The sequence below is a fragment of the Salvelinus alpinus genome, chromosome 6, assembly GCF_045679555.1.
Source record: "Salvelinus alpinus chromosome 6, SLU_Salpinus.1, whole genome shotgun sequence".
NCBI lineage: Eukaryota > Metazoa > Chordata > Actinopteri > Salmoniformes > Salmonidae > Salvelinus > Salvelinus alpinus.
The window spans coordinates 69077862-69105719 of NC_092091.1; the positions used below are offsets into that span (position 1 = coordinate 69077862).

The 27858-nt window shown below is 46.1% G+C and overlaps 1 protein-coding gene across 3 annotated transcripts in view; it reads right to left on the reverse strand.

The window, feature by feature from the left end:
* Nucleotides 1-27858, reverse strand: part of cntln (centlein, centrosomal protein) — a 148044-nt gene that overhangs the window by 62006 nt on the left and 58180 nt on the right. For all 3 annotated transcript variants that reach the window (XM_071407647.1, XM_071407646.1, XM_071407648.1), the window contains 4 exons: nt 23678-23799; nt 18671-18790; nt 4763-4863; nt 1419-1510 (listed from right to left, as the gene is read on the reverse strand). In XM_071407647.1, coding sequence (XP_071263748.1) covers nt 1419-1510; nt 4763-4863; nt 18671-18790; nt 23678-23799 — 435 coding nt within the window. The remainder of the gene's footprint in view (nt 1-1418; nt 1511-4762; nt 4864-18670; nt 18791-23677; nt 23800-27858) is intronic.

Consider the following 27858-nt stretch of genomic DNA (forward strand, 5'->3'; position numbering starts at 1 on the left):
TGTTTGCAGTAACTGTGCAGGCCAGGGTAGTAGAGGGTTGAAACAAACCATTAGGCCATTAACACGGCGGCAGGTAGCCTAGTGGTTAAGAATTTTGGGCCAGTAACCAAAAGGTTGCTGGGTCGAATCCCCGAGCCGACTAGCTGAAAAATCTGTCGATGTGCACTTGCGCAAGGCACTGAACCCTAATTGCTCCTATAAGCTCTGGATAAGAGCATCTGCTAAATTACTGAAATGTAAACACTCCAATTCCGACTGAGCCCCCCCCCCCCCCCCCTCCTAGAGAGGCTACAGCCATCTGACTGCTAGCCCCACCCCCCCCCTCCTAGAGAGGCTACAGACATCTGACTGCTAGCCCCCCCCCCTCCTAGAGAGGCTACAGACATCTGACTGCTAGCCCCCCCCTCCTAGAGAGGCTACAGACATCTGACTGCTAGACCCCCGACCAGTCACCTATCACTAAACACTGAAAACAGGACCACCCCTTTGTCTCTTTGGTGGAAACGGTTAAACAGAACAGTGGATACCTGCTGGGTGTAGCTATACCCCCAGGCAATCGCTCTCTTTTATTGGGCACGGCTCTGCCCTCTGCTTAAGCAGCACGGTACCATTCAAACAAAATTAGGGCGGCTTCCCGGTCCGCCTGATCCTCGACTTACAGTGAGATGGGGCGACATGTAAAATTTCACGCACACACACACAGTGCATGCTCCTCACCGGGCCTCCCCAAAATGTCTTTCCATTACCCACCATGTCTGGATAGCATAAATGAGTGCTGCTCCTCTCCTCCCCTCCCTCCTCTCCCGACCCCTGTTGGTTATTATACTAACATGGTACTGTCACTCTGTAATAGATGCCATGACAGTCTCCATTAAACCACCCGCCATATGGCATTTGTTGGCGCTAGACGCCTTGGCATCATCTGCTAGAAATGATTCCGGAACAATTTAATTCCCCGTTAAAATAGTTCCCTGTGTCCCTCTCAATCCTCTTCAACATACCACTGCATGACTGTTATGGGCGTATGAGCACGCTTTTACATCCCCTCTTAACATCCCCCGAACGGCACTTCACCAACGTCATTGTGGAGGATTATCACACTCATAGTGAGTGATGGGGCCTGGGAAGAAGTCATTTAAAAAACATGATTTGTGGTTGTTTTGTAGTTCTCAGAGGAAAGCCTTTGCAACCACTAGCAGACATTGAATAATTTTCAAATATGTTTTTCTAATTGTTATTTTGACCAGAAAAATGCCTGCTCAACAACAAAACATCCACATAAACCTTCCAAGAGCCGAGACAGTATTTTTCTCCCCACTTCAGTTTTACAGAATTACTTAAGTAGGTATTGTGGTGAGGAAGACTTTTGTCTTGCCGGGTTTCTTTTATTGGCGGTGACAAAGAGCACTTTACTGTACCTTCTTCAGCGACTGCTCCACTCTCTCGGCAGAGGGCTTTTTGGGAGTGCTGTTCTTGACCTTCGGATCAGCTGCCACTTTGTGAAGAAGCTCTGCCAACGAGGACAAAGCATGTTATTGTGACATGAAGACAAGACACGTGTCTGCTTCCTTTCAGCCAGCCACATAGGTAGATGGAAAAGAGGAAAAAAAGATATTATTAAATCAATTTTTATTAATTATGTCTAATTGATTTCTTTTCACGCCGTAAGCCTATTCTTGTAGGCTACTTGTTCTTTTCTGAAAATAGTGTCAGAAAAGAACACATGACTTGCCAGTGTCTGACTGTCAACCTTTGAATCCTCCATGTAAGTTCAAGACAAGAGCTCTAAATTATATCACTTTGGCAATTATTCAGAAATCTAAAACCATTATAAAATGACAACGCAAAGAGCAATTGAAGACGGTGATTTGTCATATTAGGGGATTAGAATCAATAAACCTACCCTAGAATATCCATTTCCATTCTAAAACCATAGGACATAGTCTTTATCAAGCACCACTAATAATACAGGTCTTATATTTTATCTAAGCATCCCACTAGGATGTTCAATCAAAAGCAGACATGGGTGAAAACACAACCCCCTCACCCCTGGAGATCTTAAACAAACGTAGAGAAATGTTCAACTCCCCTGTGAACACACAAACCCTGGCTGCCCTGCTTGCTTTGTAGCCCACCATGCATCCGCACCCAGTAGAATAACTCCCCTCCAACGAATAAAATCTGCCTTTATTGGGAGCAGTTCAACAAGTCATTATTATGTTTCTAACATTCACCGGTGAAGAAGACGAAGAACAAGTATGCGAGTAGATTCCCCTGCTGCTACAAGCGAGAAAAAATACATTTAAAAATCACAAAAGGAATAGGAGTTTGTCTGTTTTGTGTGCGAACTACCCTCTTTTTTGACCCCAAAAATTAAAATAAAAAGGTTGAGGCAAAATAATAACGAAGACAAAACTTTTCCGCCTCCCTTCACTCCTTCTTGTTAAACTTTCATGGCGGTACAAGGAAACTCATTTGTCAGATAAGGTTGAAAATGTTAAATATTCAGGCACTCGACTTTTCAGGTCAGTTGACCTTTTGTCGTGAGATGCAGGAGAAAGAGGCGAGAGAGCGAGAGGGAGAGAAAGAAAGAGGTGGAGCCACTCTTCTCCTTTGCTCCTCCCTCCATTCTCCTTTGCATGGCCAAGGAAAGGAAAGGGAAGTTTGTTACTTCAAATTAGCCGTCTTCTTTTGTCTCCGCCGACTTGTCACATCCAATCAGACCAGAGCCCAAATAAGCGAGGGCTGCCGCGCAGCGCTGTGTACATAACCAGATAGGGAGACAATTATCCCGCTCGCGCCCGGGCTGGGGGGTGGCTGGGGGGTTGGCACCTCGGCACTAGTACCTTGATATGCAGGGAGTCAGTGGCTCTCTAGTCACTTTGCTTTGGAGGAGGTCCCAATGCTACAGCATTCATTAACGTCTAACGGCTCAAATGTCTTCTCAACCCCATCACCTCCTCCTCCGCGCCTCCGTCTCCCGCCCCTTACGGGCCGAGCCACAAAGGTCTCCGCCACGGAGCGCTGTCTTTCATCTGTTTGCTTTCGTTAGCGGGATTGTGATGGGGTTGGGTTGGGTTGCTGCTTGAACCTTTCTCTCCCTTTGATCAGGTCAGAGGGGTTCCGCAAGAGTCAATTCCGTGGCAGCTTGTAAACGTGTTCTATGGATCTCTGGGTTTGTGTTGCCAGCGCCTGATTTGAGCTGTTATAGTGTTGGTTTATGATGAGCTGGCCTCAGAGTTAGCAATTTCAATTTACATCTTGTATGTCAATTAATTACATAATCACTTTAGTTACAATCAATCCTTGGGATTAACTTAAAAGGGCCAAACTGTGATATTTATAGACAGTTTTCAAAAAAGGGATTGGGCCTTTACGTTATTATGAAGTGAAATGTAGAAGTATAAATCATAAACATTCTGTGGCTGCAGCCGTGCTTTCACTCAGGTGGTGCCGTGTAGAGATTATAGGTCTCCTAATTTGGTTGATTGGGTGACAGACAGGATACAATGTTAAACCATTACTTTCAAAGCCAGTCTCTCAGCTTTTCTGATTATGCCATTGATTGTCAATGGGATCCGCCATCTTAATTAGTGGCATCCTTTGTAGCCCTGGTTTTGCATTTGGCCGACAGACACCATCATTAATCATCAGGTAAATTAAAGTGATGGAGAACAGATTGGTTATTGAACTCGTTAATTAAAAAGGGCCACTGTAGTAGGTTATTCAGTATTTGACAAAGCGATATAGATTGGGAGTCCCAAATGGCACCCTTTTCCCTATATAGTGCACTACTTTTGACCAGCACATATGACTATGATAAAAGGTAGTGCACTATGTAGGGAATAGGGCGCCATTTGGGACACAGAGAAACTTGATGCCCGTTCTATGATTAGGAGGGGAGGTATGCACTATGCAAAGAAGATGCCTTCTTTTTGATATCCCAGTCAATTTAGAACAGGTTGATCAGGCTTTAATTGAATTGTCCCGTTAATTCCACTGAAGATGTGGTGTTCAACACACAAAAAAAGTAGCTGAGGAGGTACAACATTACAAGCACGTCAGAACACTCCCGCTTAACAGATGTTCGACCTACGTATGTTAAACCACCACCACCCCCCCTCTTCTGGGAAAAAATGAACATTGTTTTTACAGCTTTTTCTTTTGTTGTTACATGTACATTCTACACACATTCTACATATGTTGTTGTTGTTTTTTACAGTAGTTACATAGCAAGAATAAAGTAATTTGATATTTCGATATACATGACATATAGAGAGATAGTACTTATACATTATAAATTGTGTTTTCATTCAAAACTATGACAGAACATGAGCTTTTAAACCCACCCCTCATTCAGTGTTTCCTCTTTGACTTGTTCAGCCTAAAGACACTATCCAGGGGTGTTGCTTCATACCTACAGCACGCTTGAGAATGAAAACCAATGGAGGACACATTCCTTCAGACAAGGAGAAATGGGGCAAAACAGCTTGATGGGGTTCTGATCTGTCAGTCAGCCTCTAGACGAGAGTGTGGATCATAGAGTTGGATAGAGGGAACACTTGCCACAAAGCCTTTTTTAGCATGGACAGCACAATTGAATGCATTCATCATTTCACTGGATGGGACTTCTAATATTATAACGAGGGTCACACAATTCCACCCAGGTCAGCAAGACGGATCAGCCAACGGATTATAATCCTGAGCAAACACTGGGTGGGCTTTCTTTCCAACTCTATGGCGTGAAAGTGAAAAGGCTCACCTTGTTGTTCGTTCTGAAGACACAGCCTCAGCTCCTGTACAGTGGCCCGGTCCATAGCAGCCTGGACACGCAACACATCCAGCTCCTCCTCTAGGTTAGTCCTATCACCACACACATCAAAAAACACTTAAAACACAACGTTTTTCTTCAAGACTTTAGTGACAGGAAGGGCAGTTCTGTGTCAGACTTGTGCTCCTCTTCTCTCAACACACCTGGACCCAAGGAAAGGGAACATCTTGTTACATTCCTGTAAATGCCTCTTCTAATTCCACATTACAACCATTATGTGACGCCTCCTGTATGTGACGCCTCCATTTTACTTTTAACCTGACAACCGTGGCATCAAATCCTCCTCTACGATACCGAGATGATTAATGTGAAGAGGAAGACTAGCTAATTAAGGCTGAATTTAATTCATGTGGAAATCAAAGTGACAAGAAACATGAAACCCATGTAAGGAGGTACAATGTGTGTGTGTGTGTGTGACGTGTGTATGAGCCCAATTAACTCTCTGCGATTAGCTTGATTCCCGCTAAAGGCTAATTAAGAGGAAAGGAGCCATGCTCGAGACTCTTGCACTTTCAAGTTATTATTAGGACCCAAAAAGAAGTCTGCGGAGGATACGGGTATAGGTCCCGCTGAGACCGTCGCACCTGAAAACACACACCTCGTTCCCCGCCCCTTCCCTCCACAGCCCCAAGCATCCGGGGAGAAGCCAGAGAGAGAAACACTGTCTGTGTGAACTACTGTTACTGTTCCAGTGGCATCACTCAGCCTGATTTCCTTTTCCTGACTGACTGACTGACTGACTGACTGACTGACTGACTGACTGGTGGCTATTGTAATACAGGTTCAACTAGGAGCATGGAACAGTCCAGTAATGAAACCTTACACACCTCCAGACCAGCGCCATATGAGTGCTAGTGTGGTCGTGTCAGCTTGGACCCGGGTTCTGTTAGTAAACACACATGGCGAGGGCCATCTAGTGTTCCGTTCTGTTCCGTTCTTCCTCCAATGATGTCTTCACGTACATAAACATGGACTGCTAAATGTTCTTACCGGTAGTTGGCAATAAAATGTGAGTAGTTCTCGGTTAGGGATAAGTTAGTTAGTAGGCTTGAGGTGTGTGAAATGGCTCAGTGTTCACCACAGTAATACGGTGCGAATCAAGGCCTAGTTTCAAGTTGCATTAGTCGTATGTACAGGATACACATGGTATATACTGTCTAACTAAATACTTGCAGGTTCCTTCTGGACAATAAGATATAATGACAGATGAATGGGCTAACGTACCCGCAGCTTAAATAAGTCCACAAATGACCCTCTCTGGGGGGTGAGACAGAGACAATGCAGATGGATACGTGTCGCTGCTTCACTATAGATTTTCCTCTATAAATGAGCTGCAGTCGATGCAGGCTCCAGCTCCCAGCACTGCCCTGAGAATACTATTATGTATCCATACAGCCCGTTAATGGGACAAATTCATTGAAATATGCCGTGTGTGGAACGGGCCAATTTCTTCTAATGTTTCTCTTTTACGCCTTGTCCGATGCCGGCCGTATCGACGTGACACCCAAGTTCATATTGAAGACACTCTGTTTTGTTGAAGGATGAACATGTTTCTCTCAGTGATCCCGGATTAGATTCCAGATGGGGTTTTGTTTTGTGTCCGGGGACCTTCTGGTTTCCCACCATGACACCCTAGTAAAGGACCAGTATAGGAGAGATACTAAACATATCTAATACATGGATGCAGTCAGTGTGTGGCCCAATACGCCACACACAAGCAAGCAGACAGAGACACATTCCCTTGAAGGCGGCTACCGGTAGATGACTGTCCTTAGGTCCTAAAAAGACATCATAAGTGACAGTACTATGAAGCACTCTAAGCAAACCTTGTCTTACTCCTCAACCCAACTAGATCACCTTCTACTGTATCTGCTCTCCCTCTCAACCAAACATTTACCTCACATCTCCAGGACGGTGAGCTGTGGCGTTAGGCCTCCGGGCTGCAGTGTGAACACAGCTTTATTAACCCTCAACCCAGCAGCCAGTACTGGAGGACTCTTCAGACCCAACAGTTGTTCAATTAAAATACAGACCAAGGCCCGATTCAAATTCCTGTTTTTTTTGTCAACTGCATATAATTGTTTTATGAGAGGTTGCTAACTCCCATCTCCCTCCCGTTCGATTCGCCCCCTTCTCCGTTTCCCTCTCCCTCTCCCTCTCGCTTCACAGGCTTGTGTGATTCCTTAGTGTGAATGCATCAATTTGAATAACAGATGTTTATTTGCAGTCTATTTGGTTCCCTGGGGGGAGGGGGGAGCGTGGCCCTCTCTAGAGGGTTGAGAGGCTGGTTGGATGTTAGATATCTCTTCGAATAAATACATAAGGAAGAGGGGGTAACACCAGGGTTGCCTGAGGAGTGTCTGTATCTATCAGCGCGCCACACACAGGAGAACAGAGTAAAATGAGTAGAAACAACAGCTAACTCCCCTGTTGTTCTGAGATCAGATACATAATGTACTACTCTTAGCTATAGAACAGTGGTGGGGAAAATCATGCCACTAAAATCTACGGAAGTCAATATTTCGAGGTGCTTGAATAAACCCATTCAAGGTGCATTTCCTATAGCAGTAATTGATTGCTCCTCTCTACATTACAATATCCTCTTCTGGGCTTCACCACTGATATTTTTGGCGTCCAAAATAGCACCCTATTCCCTATATAGTGAACTACTTTTGGCCGCATGTAACGTGTGAATAGGATGCCATTTCAGATGCAGCCATTGACTTCTGTTTCCTGGTCAAACAGGCCTGCGTAAGGACAGACTTGATCCACTACAGTGGCCCTCCAGAACACTACTGAAAGGTAGACTTTAATAATCCTAAAACAGATGCTTTCCTGTCCAACCCTTGACAGCATCATAGAACAATGTTTGTGGTCAATCACACATCCTGTTCTCTCTTTTTACCCTTTCTCTTCTGTTCAAATAAAGCCAGCAAATCCATCTCCAATTCCCTCATAACGCCTCGCCTGAGGTAGAATACAAAACTCAGCAGGCTTGAAAGCTGAAAAAAACAAACGCTTTTACCTCCGCTAGCATCAAAATGAAAGAAAACAGACGGAACAGATGCGTTCTGCTTGGTAATGATGGCTCTGTATTGTACGTCTCTGTTTCGCTGTTTGTTAAAACCCTTCTCTCCTGAAATACCGTAGTAGCATCAGAGTCAGCCGAGCCCTGAGCCATCTATTCCAAGTCATTTGATCTTTTCTCTACCTGTGTTCCTCTAGAGTAGACTAACAGAGCTTAGAGCACACACTGCCAGCTCCGACCCACCAGGGATCACAGAGCAGTACATCATCTTTTGACCGTTGTGCTTTTCACGCGCCAGGCCTTCCCTCGATCTCACTCTCTCCCATTTCATGCTTGGCACATAAAAACATAGAACAGAGAGAGAAAGAGTGAGTGAGAAAGAGAGAGAGAGGGGGTAAAAAAAATACACTTCTAGCACTTTCTATGACTGGAGAGGAGAGCATGTCAGTACCCCCTGAAGAAGAGGTGAGGAAAGACATCATTTTGAGTCAGAGGGGAATTCCCCTCTCTCTGCAGCTTTAAGCTCAGAAAGGCAAGAGTCTGTCTGTGTGTCCATACCAAATTACACCCTATTCCCTATTTAAGTGCACTACGTTTGACCTGGGCCCATAGGGCTCTGGTCAAATGTTGTGCACTATATAAAAAATAGGATGCCATTTGGGACACAGCCTGTGTCTAGTACGGACGGGGAGGGAGGAGGGATAAGCCTCCGCTGTCAGCAGTAAAGTGTTGTAGTTCATACAGCTCTCTGTTCTCGTGGCCACAGGCCATAATGCAACAACAACAGTGAAGCAGTGAGTCACTGAGCGGAGCCGGAGCACGCCTCTCCCTCCTCAGCCACGGGGCATTGATACGGGAGGTAAATAGGCCTCCATGTTCAGGCACTACTGGGGTGGACTAGTGAAAACGGTTAAGGAGGTCCATTGTGCCCGCCGCATTAAAATACCAGATTTGAGATTTCAGACCCTAAGAACAGTATTTTTGTTAAGTACGATCTCATCTGATGATGGCATCTGTCAATATTGACATTACAACATACAAATACCACAAAAAGTAGACTGAATCCTGCTGTGTTTATACTACTGTTCCGTGTGTAGTGTTATGGCATCTGTTGGCATGTCGTAAAGTGACATAACACACAGTATCTGACTAAACAGGTAGATATCACTGTAGAGATGTACTTTCTCAGCCTGGTCCTGTGAAATGTGCTGATTATCTATGTTGACGTTTCACAGCACAGCTTTAGTTCCCATGCCTTCTGAGCGACGCCTGGCCGCGGTACAATCCAGAGAGCAGGCAGGCTAGGGCTTGCCTCATAATTACACAGTAAGTGTGCAGCAAAGTTTCAAAGAATAATTCATTTAGCAAATAATGAATAAAGGAGGCACTTTGGTGGTCGGTTATCAAAACAAACATAAAACATTCTGTCTTCTTTGTGTGTGTGTGTGTGTGTGTGTGTGTGTGTGTGTGTGTGTGTGTGTGTGTGTGTGTGTGTGTGTGTGTGTCTGTCTGCCCCGTGCGTCCCTCCCCCTAACACTCCCTGGTCCGGGGGGGGGGGCAAAACACACTCATTACTCCTAATACATTTTAGCAATCAAGATGAAAGGAGAAAGAAAATACATCGCAGAGAGAAAGAGAGAGAGAGCAGAAAACCCGGGTAAACTTTATTAAACTTCATTAGAGTCAAACGTCTCCACCACGTCTGTAATGGTCACTCTGAGTAGAGGGGGCTTCTTCACCACGCCGTTCTTCCTACAAATCATCTCAAAGGCTTTTTATCCAACAGTAATAGCTGCCTAATTTATGCTTTGATGTCGACTGAGTGTACCGTCTTTAGTGTGAGGGCGCCGCCTGCCGCGGAGCGCGCCGCGTAGCCAGTCTTTAGTCTGTTTACGAGGGCCTAAATAATCCCTGCCTCCCTTTCACCCACTGACCGTTAACAACAATTAACGAGCGGCAGACAACCAGAGGACGACCAGAGACATAACCATAATGATGGGAGATAAAATTAACCCATGGCAAATCAACATTCCTCGCCCAACCCGCTCCCGCCTTGCCTCCTCCACCAACGACAAAGAGGACATTTCAATCTGAATGCCTGGCCGGCGCTCCGGCGGCTTTACACTTTATTTGCTCATTTGCCATTGAAGTAATTCAAATCATTCTCCTCCAGAGTGCGCTTCATGTTTGAGAGCCCATATTTGAAACGGGGGTCTTTGTCTGAGGAGTACAACAATTGATGATTAAATAAAGGAGAGAGAGAAAGATTTCCTGCTGACAGCCTAATTCGATATCAAACCGATGGTAGAGTGGTCCCAATGGAAAATGTCAAGTCTTCTCTCAGGACCACTTCAAACCTGGGAGGGTAAATAGGCCTGTTTTAGGGCTATCAGGAGAGTCAGGGGAGTCTCTAGACCTTGACACAAGAAACCAAGGGTAAGCCCAGTTTATACATTGAAACAGTGATCAGAGTGAGATTACAAATAGATCTATGATCTGTTTGATATAGACACAACAACTACAAAGGAAACAAACAATGCTATGACAGAGGGAATTTACACTACCGATGTGACTATGCACACTCACTGGACTCTACCCACACGCTCACACACTGACACTCCAACACACACATACACACGCTCACACACTGACATTCCAACACACACGCTCACACACACACACACACACACAGACACACGCTCACACACTGACATTCCAACACACACACACACACACAGACACACGCTCACACATACTTACACTGACACTCCAACACACACACACACACACACACACACACACACACACACACACACACACACACACACACACACACACACACACACACACACACACACACACACACTTACACTCCAACACACACACACACACACACGCTCACACATACTTACACTGACACTCCAACACACACATACAAACACACAAAACACATGCACATTAACGGCACACACACACAGCTGAAATTCTGTTTATTTTCTAACCTGATTGCCTAGTCACTTTTACCCCTACCTACATGTACATATTCTCTCAATACCTCAACAACCTGGTACCTCAACAACCTGGTACCCCCTGCACATTGACTCGGTACTCCTTGTATATAGCCTCGTCCTAGTTATTTATGGTTTTCATATTTTCTATTGTTCTTACTTTTTAACTCTGCGTTGTTGGGAAAGGGCTCCTAAGTAAGAATTGCACGGTAAAGTCTACTGTATTCTGTAGTCTGTTGTATTCTGTATTCGGCGCATGTGACCAACACAATTTGATTTGAGATAACAAGTTAAACAGAATATTTCCCTGACTAGATCCTTATTATTTATTCATTAGGACAAAGGGAAATGTCTAACATAAATGCAGGCATTTAATCTAATGCTGCAGATCATGGTACTTCTAATGATGTCAGGGGAGACTCTAGTCCGCCTTCACTCAAATCACCTAAACACACAGGTCTTAATAATACCTAGCAAGTTCAAGGGTATGAAGTTGAGTTCTTAAGCACTCTGTGCCTGATTGCATCCATGATCATTTCCATTGCAGGGAGCCAGTGGGAGAGAGAGAGAGATTAAACTACCATAGTGGACCTGCAGCTGGTTCACCTTCCTTAACGGCCTCACCTCCACTAAGGGAACTAGAGGATCCAATAATTGGAGTGTTGCTGTGTTGAGAGCAACACTACAGGGACCCGAACCCAGGGAATAAACACTACACAAGCACACTCATTTTGGCAACAAATGGTTGATTGGACCACAAGCCTCTTTTATAAGTGCCTGTTTGGATAGGGGGAGCAATGATGAAACATCTGTACACAGCAGCTCAGGACAGAACGAGAGAGAGTGATAGACCAAAAGACACAGAGAGAGACTGTAGCCCGAGAGAGAGAGAGAGAGAGCGACAGAGAGAGAGACAGAGACAGAAAGAGAGACAGTAAGAGACACAGTGAGAGAGAGAGACAGTAAGAGAGACAGTGAGAGAGAGAGAGACTTCAGCCCGAGAGAGAGAAAGAGAGAGAGACAGAGAGAGAGACAGAGACAGAGAGAGAGACAGAAAGAGAGACAGTGAGAGAGAGAGAGAGACTTCAGCCTGAGAGAGAAAAAGAGAGAGAGAGAGAGAGAGAGACAGAAAGAGAGACAGTAAGAGAGACAGTGAGAGAGAGAGAGACTTCAGCCCGAGAAAGAGAGAGAGACAGAGATTGAATGAACTACAGGACATAATGAAAACCCTCCAACCCCAAAAGGTCTGTGTGTTGATGGTATCCTCAATGAAATGATCAAATATACAGACCACACATTCCAATTGGCTAAACTTAAACTTTTTAACATCATCCTCAGCTCTGGCATCTTCCCCAATATTTGGAACCAAGGATTGATCACCCCAATCCACAAAAGTGGAGACAAATTTGACCCCAATAACTACCTACAGATATGCGTCAACAGCAACCTTGAAAAAATTCTCTGCATTATCATTAACTTCTTTGGGGTAGGGGGCAGTATTTTCACGTCCGGATGAAAAGCATGCCCAGAGTAAAGGGCCTGCTACAAAGCCATAAAAGCTAGAATATGCATATTATTAGTAGATTTGGATAGAAAACACTCTGAAGTTTCTAAAACTGTTTGAATGATGTCTGTGAGTATAACAGAACTCATATGGCAGGCAACAACCGGAGGAAAAAAATCCAACCAGGAAGTGGGAAATCTGAGGTTGGTCGATTTTCAACTCAGCTCCTATTGAAGATACAGTGGGATATTGGTAATGTTGCACTTCCTAAGGCTTCCACTAGATGTCAACAGTCGTTAGAACCTTGTCTGATGCCTCTACTGTGAAGTGGGGCCGAAGGAGAGAGGAATGAGTCAGGTCTATCATGACCTGAACATGCCCGTTCACGTGAGAGCAAGCTCTGTTCCATCGCACTTCTGAAGACAATGGAATACTCCTGGTTGGAACATTATTGAAGAATTATGTTAAAAACATCCTAAAGATTGATTCAATACTTCGTTTGTCATGTTTTTACGGACTGTAATATAAATGTTTTTACTTTTCGTCCGTACTTTCCGCTGGACCTGCCCGCGCGTTGTGAGTTTGGAAAGTGTACTGAACGCTAGAACAACAAGGAGGAATTTGGACATAAATGACGGACATTATCGAACAAAACAAACATTTATTGTGGAACTGGGATTCCTGGGAGTGCATTCTGATGAAGATCGTCAAAGGTAATTGAATGTTTATAGTGTTACTTCTGACTTCTGTTGACTGCATAATATGGCGGATATATTTGTATCTTGACTGGGCTCTGAGCGCCGACTCAGATTATTGCATGGTTTGCTTTATTCGTAAAGCTTTTTTGAAATCTGACACAGCGGTTGCATTAAGGAGAAGTGCATCTAAAATTCCATGCATAACAGTTGTATCTTTTAGCAATGTTTATTATGAGTATTCCTGTAAATTGATGTGTCTCTCTGCAAAATCAAAGGATGTTTTGGAACTTCTGAACGTAAGGCGCCAATGTAAACTCAGATCTTTGGATATAAATATGAACTTTACCGAACAAAACATACATGTATTGTGTAATATGAAGTCCTATGAGTGTCATCTGATGAAGATCATCAAAGGTTAGTGATTAATTTGATCTATATTTCTGCTTTTTGTGAATCCTCTCTTTGGCTGGAAAATTGGCTTTTTACCAAATTACTGTACGACAGACCACGTATTCACCCTGCACACCCTAATTAACCCTAATTAACAAACAAACAAACCAACAAATGGAAGTGCGTACGGCCCAGTACATCACTGGGGCCAAGCTTCTTGCCATCCAGGACCTCTATACCAGGCGGTGTCAGAGGAAGACCCTGAAAATTGTCAAAGACTCCAGCCACCCTAGTCAGACTGATCTCTCTGCTACCGCACAGCAAGTGGTACCAGAGCGCCAGTCGAACTTTTTTGGGGGTATTTTCTTAAAACTGCATTGTTGGTTAAGGGCTTGTAAGTAAGCATTTCACCTGTCGTATTCGGCACATGTGACAAATACAATTCGATTTGAAAACAAAGGCAAAGTCTTCTCACGCTTTGTTGAGTTCAAAATAGCTTTTGACTGAGGGTCTGACATGAGGGTCTGCTATACAAATTGATGGAAAGTGGTGTTGGGGGAAAAACATACGACATTATAAAATCCATGTACACAAACAACAAGTGTGCAATTAAAATTGGCAAAAAACACACGCATTTCTTTCCACAGGGCCGTGGGATGAGACAGGGATGCAGCTTAAGCCCCACCTTCTTCAACATATATATCAACAAATTGGCGAGGGCACTAGAACAGTCTGCAGCACCCGGCCTCATCCTACTAGAATCTGAAGTCAAATGTCTACTAATGATCTTGTGTTTCGGGCGCCAACCAAGGACCATTGGCGAGGGCACTAGAACAGTCTGCAGCACCCGGCCTCATCCTACTAGAATCTGAAGTCAAATGTCTACTAATGATCTTACAGCCTACAGTAGCACCTAGATCTTCTGCACAGATTCTGTCAGACCTGGGCCCTGAAATAACATTTCAGTAAGACAAAAATAATGGTGTTCCAAAAAAGGTCCAGTTTCCAGGACCACAAATACAAATTCCATCTGGACACCGTTATCCTAGAGCACACAAAAAACTATACATACCTTGGCCTAAAGATCAGCGCCACAGGTGACCTCCACAAAGCTGTGAACGAGCTGAGAGACAAGGCAAGAAGGGCCTTCTATGCTATCAAAAGGAACATAAAATTTGACATACCAATTAGGATCTGGCAGAAAATACTTGAATCAGTTATAGAACCCATTGCCCTTTATGGTTGTTAGGTCTGGGGTCCGCTCACCAACCAAGAATTCACAAAATTGGACAAACACCAAATTGAGACTGCATGCAGAATTCTGCAAAAATATCCTCTGTGTACAAGGTAAAACACCACACAATGCATGCAGAGCAGAATTAGACCGATACCCTCTAATTATCAAAATCCAGAAAAGAGACGTTAAAATCTACAACCACCTAAAAGGAAGCGATTCCCAAACCTTCCATACATAACAAAGCCATCACCTGCAGGGAGATGAACCTGGAGAAGAGTCCCCTAAGCAAACTGGTCCTGGGGCTCTGTTAACAAACAGACCCCACAGAGCCCCAGAACAGCAACACAATTAGACCCAACTAAATCATGAGAAAACAAAGAGATAATTACTTGGCACATCAGAAAGCATTTACAAAAAAACAGAGCAAACTAGAATGATATTTGGCCCAAAACAGAGAGTAAACAGTGGCAGAATACCTGACCACTGTGACTGACCCAAACTGAAGGAAAGCTGACTATGTACAGACTCAGTGAGCATAGCCTTGCTATTGAGAAAGGTTGCCGTAGGCAGACCTGGCTCTCAAGAGAAGACAGGCTATGTGCACATTGCCCACAAAATGAGGTGGAAACTGAGCAGCACGTCCTAACCTCCTGCCAAATGAATTACCATATTCGAGAAACATATTTCACTCAGATTACACAGATCCACAAAGAATTCGAAACCAAATCCAATTTTGATAAACTCCCATATCTATTGGGTGAAATACCACAGTGTGTCATCACAGCAGCACAATTTGTGACCTGTTGCCACAAGAAAAGGGCAACCAGTGAAGAACAAACACCATTGTAAATACAACCTATATTTATGTTTATTTATTTTCCCTTTTTTACTTGAACTATTTGCACATAATATAACTTTTGAAATGTCTATTGTTTTGGAACGTTTGTGAGTGTAATGTTTACTGTTCAGTTTTATTGTTTTTTTTCCACTTTTGCTTATTATCTACTTCACTTGCTTTGGCAATGTTAACATGTTTCCCATGCCAATAAAGCCCTGAAATTGAAATTGAGAGAGAGACTTTAGCCCAACAGAGAGAGAGAGAGAGAGAGAGAGAGACTTTAGCCCAACAGAGAGAGAGAGAGAGAGAGAGAGAGAGAGAGAGAGAGAGAGAGAGAGAGAGAGAGAGAGAGAGAGAGAGAGAGAGAGAGAGAGAGAGAGAGACTTTAGCCCAACAGAGAGAGAGAGAGAGAGAGAGACTTTAGCCCAACAGAGAGAGAGAAAGACTTTAGCCCAACAGAGAGAGAGAGGAGAGAAAGACTTTAGCCCAACAGAGAGAGAGAGAAAGGAAATGAGAGGAGTGAGAGAACATCCTTTAAGCATCTAAACATCCTAACAGCAGCCTTCGCTGGACTGTTATTGGGCCCCAAACTCCTCCTCCTACCTCCAGCCAGGAGATAATTAGCCATTAGCAAATCATAGCTAACACTTACGAGGAGGCACAACCTTCACAAGCACAATCATCTTAATATGGACGGCAGAATGGCAAACTGCCACTTATTATTGGGCCTTGCAGAAGCACTAGATGTCTACGTTCCAAATGGAACCCTATTCCCTATATAGTGCACTGCTTTTGACCAGCGTCGGGCCCACAGTGGTCTGGTCAAAAGTAGTCCACTATATAGGGAATAGGGTGCCATTTTGGGATACATCCGAAGTTTAGGGCTGGGGGTGTGTGTTGGTCTAGTTATTGCACCAACACGGCTCCCATCTCCTTAATTGTTGGCTATCAACAGTAATTTACATCGCCGGAGCCGCCAAACAGCTTGATATAGAAGCCCAGCCTAATTGCACCGTGTATGCTTCGTTTCTTGCCCCCCTCTTCCCCTGCCCTCCCACACACCCGCCTTCCCAAACACTCCCAATAGATATAAAGGGAGATGGGGTGAGGAGAGGAGAAGGGGGAGTGGGGAAGGTGGTCGGACGGACGGTGTGCCTGCTGCTTGCTTTTGCACACTGAGCCGTCTAATGGTCGTCGGGGATGTTGCCGGGGCCAGGATCAAAGCGTGGCGGTTCTGTGTGTGGGGGGGGGTCATTTTTCTAAAGCACGAGATAGAGACCTCCGCCAAGTTTACTTTGGGCCTTGGCGTGGGCGCTGGGTGCCTGGCTGGGTTGACGGGGATCAGCACTAACCCCGGAGGACAGGGGCTGCACAGCCTGATGCTACTCGCAGGTCAGTTGCAAGGACCGGGCAGGACGTTGCAGCCGCTTGCCCGGCCGGGAGGATCCTTAACGGGCAGCGGCGGCTGGAGCTGTGGCGGCTGTATGCCTGGTCTGTAATTAGCTCGGACAGCTCTGGCTCAGAGAAAGAGAGAGAGAGGCAGCCGGGCTAGATCATAATGAGATCATCTGGGATTAGGAGGACCGGACAGGAGGAGGAGAGGGAAGAGGAGGAGAGGGGAGGAGGAGGGGGGAAGAGGAGGAGAGGGGAAGAGGAGGAGAGGAGAGGAGGAGGAGAGGGGAAGAGAAGGAGGAGAGGGGAAGAGGGGAAGAGGAGGAGAGGGGGGGAGGAGGAAGAGAGGGGAGGAGGAGGAGGGAAGAAGGGGAAGAGGAGGAGAGGGGAGGAGGAGGAGAGGGGAAGGAGAGCCCAGGCCTCAGCCTGCTACAGCACCACACTACAGAGGTGGGGTAGAGTAGGGAACGGGGTAGAGTAGGGAACGGGGTAGAGTAGGGAACGGGGTAGAGTAGGAACGGGGTAGAGTAGGAACGGGGTAGAGTAGGGAACGGGGTAGAGTAGGAACGGGGTAGAGTAGGAACGGGGTAGAGTAGGAACGGGGTAGAGTAGGAACGGGGTAGAGTAGGGACGGGGTAGAGTAGGGACGGGGTAGAGTAGGGACGGGGTAGAGTAGGGAACAGGGTAGAGTAGGGAACGGGGTAGTGTCGGGACGGGGTGGAGTAGGAACGGGGTAGAGTAGGGACGGGGTAGAGTAGGGACGGGGTAGAGTAGGGACGGGTAGGGGAGGCTGCTCCAGATCAAACAGAGGACTGGCTGGTCAGTGGTTGGTCTGGTCTGGGCTGTACAGCAGCATGAGCCCTGGCAGAGTTAGAGAGCCGCAGTCAGAGGCCCTAATGAAGAGCAACACCTCCAACAGCCCTGGTAATTAACACAATCCCTGTCCCCCACCCTTTTCTCTCTCTCTCCCTCTCTCGTTACACCGCTATTGTCACGGAGGCTCATGTCCCCATAATACTCAACTGTCTGTATACGTTCTTAGGTAGCTCTCCTTTACCAAACACATTGACATAGCCACAGATCAGAGAACAGAAAGGTCCAGTTAGGTATTTGATATAATTCATTGGTAGTGGTGATGAATGGAATCATACCCCAGAGCTGCAACTAACAGACCCGCCCGTTCCCACGTTCGTTGCAAAAAAGTGTCAGGTAAAATTACTTTAATGAACAAATGTTTTTGCTGGCCGCCGTGTAGAATGATTCAAATATATATGATGTGGAACATGGAACTGTTGCCAGCTTCAAACAATCTATTTCTCACTATCATTAGAAACAACACGGAAATGAAGACGCTTCACAAAGACACGGCCAGAGCACACCGATAATGTGATATTTTTTCTCCAACCAACAAAATCTTCGGGCCGGCAATTTTCCAAATGAGAGACGGGGCTAATGATCTAGTGTTGGAACCTGCTGGCTGGAAATAATGAGGAGGGGAGACGGACGCTGTGAAGTTCAGAAGGGCGTGCTCAAAGTTTAACACCGACAAACTGCGGGGGAGAGGTCGAGAGGTCAGACAGAGGTGAGGGCGTGTGTGTGTAAAACATGTATGTGTGTGTAACGGTGTGTGTGTGTGCAAACGACAATACTCTATATCAGCAAGCAATCAGGCCAACTGAGGAGGTATAGAGACACAGAGAGAGAGAGAGAGACAGAGAGAGAGACAGAGAGGAGTGGGACTTACTTGTGTGTAGTGAGCTTCTTGTTGAGGTGTTTGAAGTAGGCCAGCTCGTTCCACACCGCATCGCTGTTCTCCTGGCGGAGCTGCCACGGCTCTGCCCGCTGCTGGGCCCTGCCCCTGGGCCTGCACCAACACACACACACACACACACCGAGGACCCAGGGGAGAACAGTTAGTACCATACCTGGCAGCCCCTGGTCAATTCACATCGGGAGAACTGTTGTTATTTAGAGATTTGTAGCCGTATTCAAATGAGCGGCCTTGACTTTGATACTTCAGTGGCAAATCAAGTGTACACATAAGTGCACACACACAGTTGGTGTTAGTTAAATCCCAGGGCAGTGCCCGTGTGGCTAGGCTGCGGACTGCAGAGGATTCCCAGTGTGCCATGTAGATGTAAATAATGGCTGACACACACGTCACTTATGAATACTTAATGACACTTTTACACGGTGGCGTGGCAGACACACACCCACCGCCTATTTCCCCTCAGCCCTCCAGTATCCTCCTCATCAATCAATCCCAGCCTACCCACCCTCCACCACCAATCAGTCCTTCATTTGAACACTTCTGGTGCAAAGACACAGAGACAAAACCATCTAATAAAGAAGAAAATTTGAGAACGCATCTCTCTCTCTCTCTCTCATTTTCAATCAATCAAAGAAGGAAGGAGTGGAAATGGATTCCGAGGTAGGCGAAACCAGGGTTATATCTATATGGTCCAGGGTTTCTTTCCCGTGGTCATTATGGGCTATGTAGACGCCGCTCTGCCACGCTAATACCAGTTAAGACCCCGTTCCTGGGAGGGGGAAGGCAACAGTAGGAACAGCACATTTTTTACAATTGATACCGCTAATGCCCCTGTGAGCAATTTGGAGCCCTTTAACTTGTGGTATGGTGCCGACAGTGTGGTGCTGTAGTGTGTCTGAGCTGTCCTGTGATCCCCGGGTTCTTTCCCCGAGAGCAAAGACTCTCTCTCTCTGATACAGAAGAGAGATCACTGGAACTTCCCACAACAAAACTTAGACACTGAAGAGTATTCTATATGTATTCTTATGGTGAGTGGGGAGAGTATTGCGATGCAAAGTGCATTTCTCTACACTGTGTGTTGTATGCATGAGCAAGCCCCTACAGCCTGCCGTCCTGTGGATCTGATCAGACAGACCTGCTACCAGGGATATGGTAAGCAATATTGTAATTGAGGTAGCCTAGCAGTTAAGAGCGTTGGGCCAGTAACAGAAAGGTTGCTGGTTCGAATCCTCGAGCCAACTAGGGGAACAATCAGTCGATGTGCCCTTGAGCAAGTCACTTAACCCTAATTACTCCTGTAAGCTGCTCTGGATAAGAGCATCTGCTAAATGACTAAAGGGTAAATATGTAAATGATTCACACCGTCTTCTGATAGGCCGAGAGGAGCATTTAGATCTTCAGGGAGTGCCTAGGGGGTAGCGACTAGGAGTCCATTTTGGATCCAGCACCAGTCCAGCCCTCAGTGCTTCCCCCCAGCAGTCAACTAGTTTCCGTTATTAAGCAGCGAGGAAACAGAAATGGGAGAGCACTTTATTCACAGAGAAGACTCTCCGGCTAATTGCTTTTAATTCGAGGGGAATCTGTTACCCGGCGCAACTTTGATCAGACTGCAGATGTTTTAATAACCTTTCATTTATTTACTCATCCCGTCATCCCAGTCTGATTAAAACTTTCTTCTCTCTAATATAAATAAGAAGTTGGGTTTTTTCTGCTCTTTTATTCCGTTTGGGCGCGTCTGGTGGTAATCATGAATGACAGTGCTGTTTCTCCGGAGCGGCCCAGCCCGGCCGTGTGTCGGCTGCATGCTGATGAGGAGAGAGAGAGTCCAGGGCCTGCAGCTGTGCTCTGATTCGCTGGTAGTTACCCTACTTCCTACTTCCTGCTCCAGTGTCCACTCCACCCACACACACTGGCTGTGTCTGAAATGGAACGATATTCTCAAAATAGTGCACTACTTTTAACCAGAGCCTGAACTATAGGGAATAGGGTGCCATTTGGGAAACAGCCACTGCACTCACTGCACATCAACCCAGACCCATAGAGGACCAATAATAACTCAGTCACTCAATAAGTCCCTCTCCTGGAGAGAGAAACCAGATGAATGTGAGGGTGGCAGCAGCAACATGCTGAAGAGGAAGCACAAACTAATGCTACTAATGCTAATGGTTTCACCTGTCATAATGGGGGGAGGAGGTGGTCTATTCAATTTAAACTCCAGAACAGAATAAGAGGCAGGCAGAGGTGGTCTTCAGAACAGTTTACCCCCCCCTTTCAGTCTAACACACAAAGGGAGGGCATAAAAGAAGCCCCTCCCCACCCCCACCACTTTCCCTGAAAACAATCAACACAGCGTGGAGGCAACTGGGAAATCCCTAACAAGCCCAAAATGCAATGAGAGTCGACGTTTTCCCCCCTGACTTGTTAGGCCTGATTCCACGGCTCTAACAGGGGTAGTGTTTAAGTGGTTTCTCCATTGTCTCCCCGTTCAGACTGGCATTACCCCACTGGGTTTGGGACTAGTTAAGGATGGATATGAGGGGTTAACCCATCCAAGTGAATGCCAACGATCATAGGGCTGAGGGGCTGCCTGGGTGGCGCCATCAAAGGCTGAGGATGAAAAGGGCAAAGCTGCATATCGTGTCAATTCTGTCTCCTGTCAAATGATGATGCCAATATGCAGGTGACAGGTCAGTCTGATGGAGTCTTGGTTGAATGTGTATTATGAGTCACCAATTCCCTGTTTGCAACAAAACAGCTTTATAACATTTAAAATTGTACCTTTTTAATATGACTTATTGCCTCAAGAGGTTACAAACAGAGAAAAATATCAGACAGCCCTATTTTTTCCCTGCTAGCAAAGTGTGCCCTCGTTTTCATCAAGATCCTCCCACAACAAGGAGACAACCACACACACCACACTTTCTTGATAACCTGCTAAAATGTACAGACGGGCACAAATGGTGTTGTTTCCAAGTGATGCTCTCTTCGTTCTCTCTGTCTGTCACACGCTCTCTCTGTCTGCCTGTCTTTGTTCCGTGCTCCGCTGAGCTGCTCCTAGCCGAACGGCGGGGAGGTGGTGGATGGTGAATACTCGCTCGCTCTACTTTCACACGGCCTCACGTTGCAGCCGCTGTTTTCTTTAATTAACCCGGGGAGAAAACAGCTGACAGGGTCAACACGTCGGTCCCGTGTGGATACCAACCCCACATACGCTTCCATTAGTTAGTGTTTTAAAAGGTTCTTCTCGCTGCCTGAAGCTTTGGGGGAGGAAGTCAGAAAGAGGGAGAAAGAGTGTGTGTCACGTTAATGACATTTGCCGCCACGTTGCCCTCTTTGTGTGAAAACCCCGGGGTTTTAATCTAGATCAAACCAAGGGGATCGGAAGAGGAAATCACTCCCCTTCAAATCACCCCCTCTCCACCTCGTCCCCCGTCCCTCCCCAGGAGTTTCTCAGACACCCTGTCCCCTCTATAACGGACACCTTCAGCCTCCTGCCCTCAAGTCCTAATTGATGCCAGGGGAAGAAGGAGAGAGACAGAGAGAGAAACAAAGACACGCACAGCGACTCAAACGCTAAGCAACTAAATTGATTTGCTTAAAACCAGTGAAGCTTTTTCAAAGGTAAAGGTGTAATCCTCCCACACAGTAGGTCAGGTGATGACATGTAACATAAAGAGTAAAGGTCATGGGAGTATTTGAGAGCGTTTCAGTTGGGTTCTGATGTGTTCCAGGGGGTTCAGAAGGGCTTAACTAAAGAGAGAGGAGTTACGTGCCTTTAAACACTCCCCAAGGCAAGTTCACATTAACTCCAGGCTAAAGGGAACGGATTGCGACATGGTTTGAGCTGATAAAATCCAGGATTTAAAAAAAAGTCTGTGCTGGCTTGGTTACACATACCTAATAGTTCCTGGAATAATGTGAAAAGACAATATCCAAGCCAGCAGAGCACCACTTGGTAGAAGTGTGTCACCTGCCACTCTATACCAGAACGTCAGTCTGCCGCTGTGTGGAAGTGTGTCACCTGCCACTCTATACCAGAACGTCGGTATGCCGCTGGGTGGAAGTGTCACCTGCCACTCTATACCAGAACGTCAGTCTGCCGCTGTGTGGAAGTGTGTCACCTGCCACTCTATACCAGAACGTCAGTCTGCCGCTAGGTGGAAGTGTCACCTGCCACTCTATACCAGAACGTCAGTCTGCTGCTGGGTGGAAGTGTGTCACCTGCCACTCTATACCAGAACGTCAGTCTGCCGCTGGGTAGACGTGTGTCACCTGCCACTCTATACCAGAACGTCAGTCTGCTGGGTAGAAGTGTGTCACCTGCCACTCTATACCAGAACGTCAGTCTGCCGCTGGGTGGAAGTGTGTCACCTGCCACTCTATACCAGAACGTCAGTCTGCCGCTGGGTAGACGTGTGTCACCTGCCACTCTATACCAGAACGTCAGTCTGCCGCTGGGTGGAAGTGTGTCACCTGCCACTCTATACCAGAACGTCAGTCTGCCGCTGGGTAGACGTGTGTCACCTGCCACTCTATACCAGAACGTCAGTCTGCCGCTGGGTAGACGTGTGTCACCTGCCACTCTATACCAGAACGTCGGTCTGCCGCTGGGTGGAAGTGTGTCACCTGCCACTCTATACCAGAACGTCGGTCTGCCGCTGGGTGGAAGTGTGTCACCTGCCACTCTATACCAGAACGTCGGTCTGCCGCTGGGTGGAAGTGTGTCACCTGCCACTCTATACCAGAACGTCGGTCTGCCGCTGGGTGGAAGTGTGTCACCTGCCACTCTATACCAGAACGTCGGTCTGCCGCTGGGTGGAAGTGTGTCACCTGCCACTCTATACCAGAACGTCAGTCTGCAAGTGTGTCACCTGCCACTCTATACCAGAACGTCAGTCTGCCGCTGGATGGAAGTGGTACCATAGAAATAGAATTCTAGTAGAGTAGAATATTGAATTCTAGTTCTAGTAGGGTACTCACAGGCCCTGTGCGTCCTCCACCTCTCGGAGCTGGTCTTTGACCGTCCGGTAGTTGGTCTGGACGAGACGCAGGCGCTCGTGGCGTTTCTCATGGGCCCTCCGCAGCTCCTCGTTCTCGTCCGTCTGCCGGCCAGAGACATACAGGAGGTTACGTTACACAATGTGGCCACTTCACACATGCAGTGCACAGGGAAATCAAATGATGTCACTGAAATGTGAAACCGGTCGGGGGTTGGGAGTGGTGACAAATCTATCTGAAAAGTTCAAATGACTTAAATCTTACATTGAGAGCGGTGTATTTCCAAAAGATCAAAAATTGACCTAGAAACAGCGTAAATAATTTAATTACTGACAGTGTCAGTCTAGTACAGAACTGTACACCAGTGGAGGCTGGCGGGAGGAGCTATAGGAGGATGGGATCATTGTAATGGCTGGTATGGAATAAATGGAACGATATCAAACACATGGAAACAACATTTGACTCTGGCCCCTTCATTCCTTTCGGGGCGGCAGGGTAGCCTAGTGGTTAGAGCGTTGGACTAGTAACCGAAAGGTTGCAAGTTCAAATCCCCGAGCTGACAAGGTACAAATCTGTCGTTCTGCCCCTGAACAGGCAGTTAACTCACTGTTCCTAGGCCGTCATTGTAAATAAGAATTTGTTCTTAACTGACTTGCCTAGTTAAATAAAGGTAAAATAAATAAAAAATTCCTTTCCAGCCATTACAATGAGTCCTCCTATAGCTCGTCCCACTGCTGTACACCCCCCAGGTCAGATATAACTCTTGTTACTGTAACATGTAGCTACAACAAGGATGTGCTCCATTATTGAGGAAGCATCACCTCTCTCTGGCATTGCAGTTCCTCTCCTTCTCTCTGACAAGTGTTCCTCCAGCCTCCGACGTTCGTTACAGGTACAGCATTAATATGGTCAAGTCAACCGGGAGAGAGAGCACTTTGAACCCTCTTCACACTACCCTCCCCCCTCCTTCACCCCCTCTCCCCTCAGCGGGGTACTGGTCATTGACTGGGGTCACCACCCATTTGGGGCGGCAATGACTGAGTATTTTTTTGAAAGAAAAGATTTCAAGGTGGGACTTTCAGGGCAGAGAAGGAGAACATCTAGATGTTCCTGACAGGAACGCCTCTATTATTCTGACCTTAACAGAGTGGAGGAAGAAAACACTTTAAAACAGGCAGGCTAGAGCTAGGGAGGGAGGAGAGGAGGAAAGACGAGAGACAGAAAGAGAGGAAGAATAAGAGAGAGAGAGAAAGGGAGCAGAGCAGGTTTCTGCTTGAGTGGCCAGGCAGGGCTGGGGAGACTTCTTGTCGAGCGCCTCTTGAAGGAAAGAGCTTGTTTACTGCTGATATGACACGGCTGCCCTGCAGAGAGGGAAATGTGAGCTCTGAACCCTGTTATTATTAACAAGGACAAAGAGAACAGAGAGGAGCGGGAGCGGCAGCACACACATGGACGCATGCACACACACACACACTCAGAGACAGACACACACACACACACACACACACACACACTCAGAGACAGACACACACACACACTTTCTCTCACACTCCACCGATGTGACAAGTATAGATTTTTGTGTACTGGTGAGAGATATTCACAGAGGACATCCGTTACACGGCCCGCCTTTACAACACAAAGCCCCCCAAACAAACGCAGCCTGGGTTTCTGCCTCTAATGAAAGGAGAGAGAACCAGACACACAGAGAGAGAGTCCTGACTGATTGATTGCAGAGGGGCTCTGGTCGGAGTGGCAGGGCATTAGCCACATCATTGCTTCCCAGGCCCCTTAGAGCTCCCACTGGGCCACGGCCCCAACCCTGGTCATCACAGATCACACTTCAACCCCACCACCAGCAATCAATACTCCACAACACAACACACAGCCTGCTCTGGGTACTCTGGCCCCAGACCCTAATCATCCAGCATGTATGTTCTCAAGCTGAAAAATAATTTGGTGTCTCTCAGACCTCAGAGAGAGACAGTGCAGTTGTTTACTTGTCTTGGAAGTGGCAAGTTTGTACAAAAAAATGTAATAAATAAAAAGGGTTTGTTAGGATCCCCTACTGTTCAGTCCAGTTCAGCATTTAACTGATAAAATCACACTGGGTACACAGTATAAATTGTGTGCCCAATATAATGGGGTCAGTGGATGTCTAATCTTAGACTGCACACACGTTTGTTTTACTATCTTTGTGGGGACCAAACAATTGATTCCCATTCAAAATCCTATTTTCCCTAAACCTAAACCCAAACCCCTATTCCTAACCCTAACTGTAACCTAATCCCTAAACCTAACCCCTAAGCCTAAACCCTAAAACAGCCTTTTTCCTTGTGGGGACCGGCGAAATGGCTTGGGGACTTCTGGTCCCCACAAGGACAGTAAAACCAAAAGCACACACACAACTCTGTTAAACGCCTCTCAGTCCGCACTACAGACATGTAAATGGAACCATTAAATAACACAGCCATGCGTATCATGAGCCATTAGCATCAGGCTGAGTGTCTGTCTAGTATGTGATGTAATAGGGACCTGACACCAAAATAACTGCTAATATCCCTGGTTGAGTAAAGAGACATGACCTCCATATATCTCTAGTGGACGGGGGGGAAGAGAGAGAGACAGAGAGAGAGAGACAGAGAGAGAGAGAGAGAGAGACAGAGAGAGAGAGAGGATTTTCCATAGAAGATCCAGATCTCAGGTAATTAGACCAAAGTTCTCAATAGGTACAAAATATATAGAATACTGCACACACTACAAATACTTAGGTTTAAAAATAAGCTCAACTGGACACCTTCATGATGCAGTGAATGAACTGAGAGAGAAAGCACGCAGGGAATTCTACACCATTAAAAAACTAATTCAAATTGAAATACCTATTAAAATTTGGCTAAAACTAATTGAATGTATCATTGAACCAATTGCACTTCATGCCAAAACAAGATTTCACCAAATGGGACAAACACCCCATTGAAACCCTGCATGCAGAGTTCTGTAATATTCTCCTACATGTCCAGAGGAAAACTATAAACAATGCATGCAGGGCAGAATTAGGCAAATATCCACTGATAATAAAAAGATGTGGGACCATGTCTGACAGACCAATCAACCTGCACATGTCCTCTACTGTGTGCTTTTTATTATTGTTCAATGTATGGTTATTTTGAACCTTGGTTATTGTTGTTACTGTTGTCCCGTTGATAATTTTGATTCTTATTATTTTAATATTGTAAATATCCAAAGTAAGCTTTGGCAATATGTACATTGTTACGTCATGCCAATAAAGCAAATTGAATTGAATTGAAATTGAAAAATTGAGAGAGAGAGAGCGAGGAAAGAAAAGAGAGACAAGGAAGAAGAGAAAGAGGCAAAAACAGAGATGAAGAGAGAAATAAGAGGGGAGAAATAATAATAGCACAAGAGAGAAATAAAAAGGAGAGAGAGGAAAGAGAGAGAGACCGCAGAACAGAGGAGAGTGTGAAGGTTAAAAGAGCGATGGAGCTGATTGGTTTATGGGGAGAGTCCAAGTCCTGCCGCATCCTCTCCTCTCCTGCTGCTTCATTGCCCACACAGACGCTCAGCGGTCGTGTGTATCAGTGTGTGTGTGTGTGTGTGTGTGTGTGTGTGTGTGTGTGTGTGTGTGTGTGTGTGTGTGTGTGTGTGTGTGTGTGTGTGTGTGTGTGTGTGTGTGTGTGTGTGTGTGTGTGTGTATCAGTGAGTGTGTGGCACACCGTTAGGAAAGGTCAGAGAGGAAGCAGTCGGTAACAGCGGTGCAATTGAGCCCCTTAGAGACCATCAGCCTTCCCCGACGCTGGACCACAGGGAGAGACAGAGAGAGAGTCTCTGCTATCCCCTCCACTCACCTCTTATCAGGAGCAATTCACCCTGCTGGCCTCTCCAACACACAGCAATCATATTGCAGAGATACTGTACCCACCGGCTGGTCTTAAAATACTATAAAGCGATACTCTGTTGTTACAAAACCAAAGACGGTCATCATTTTTAAGAGTAGAGACTGAGAATGTCACAGGTTGAGACAAGTCTGACACACAATACCCAGACACTGATGTGTGGTTGAAACCTGGAGGCAGTCAGTCAGAACATACATGTGGGAGTCAGTCACTCTGCTGCAGCAGCCAGCCAGCCAGTGACATCCTCATCTC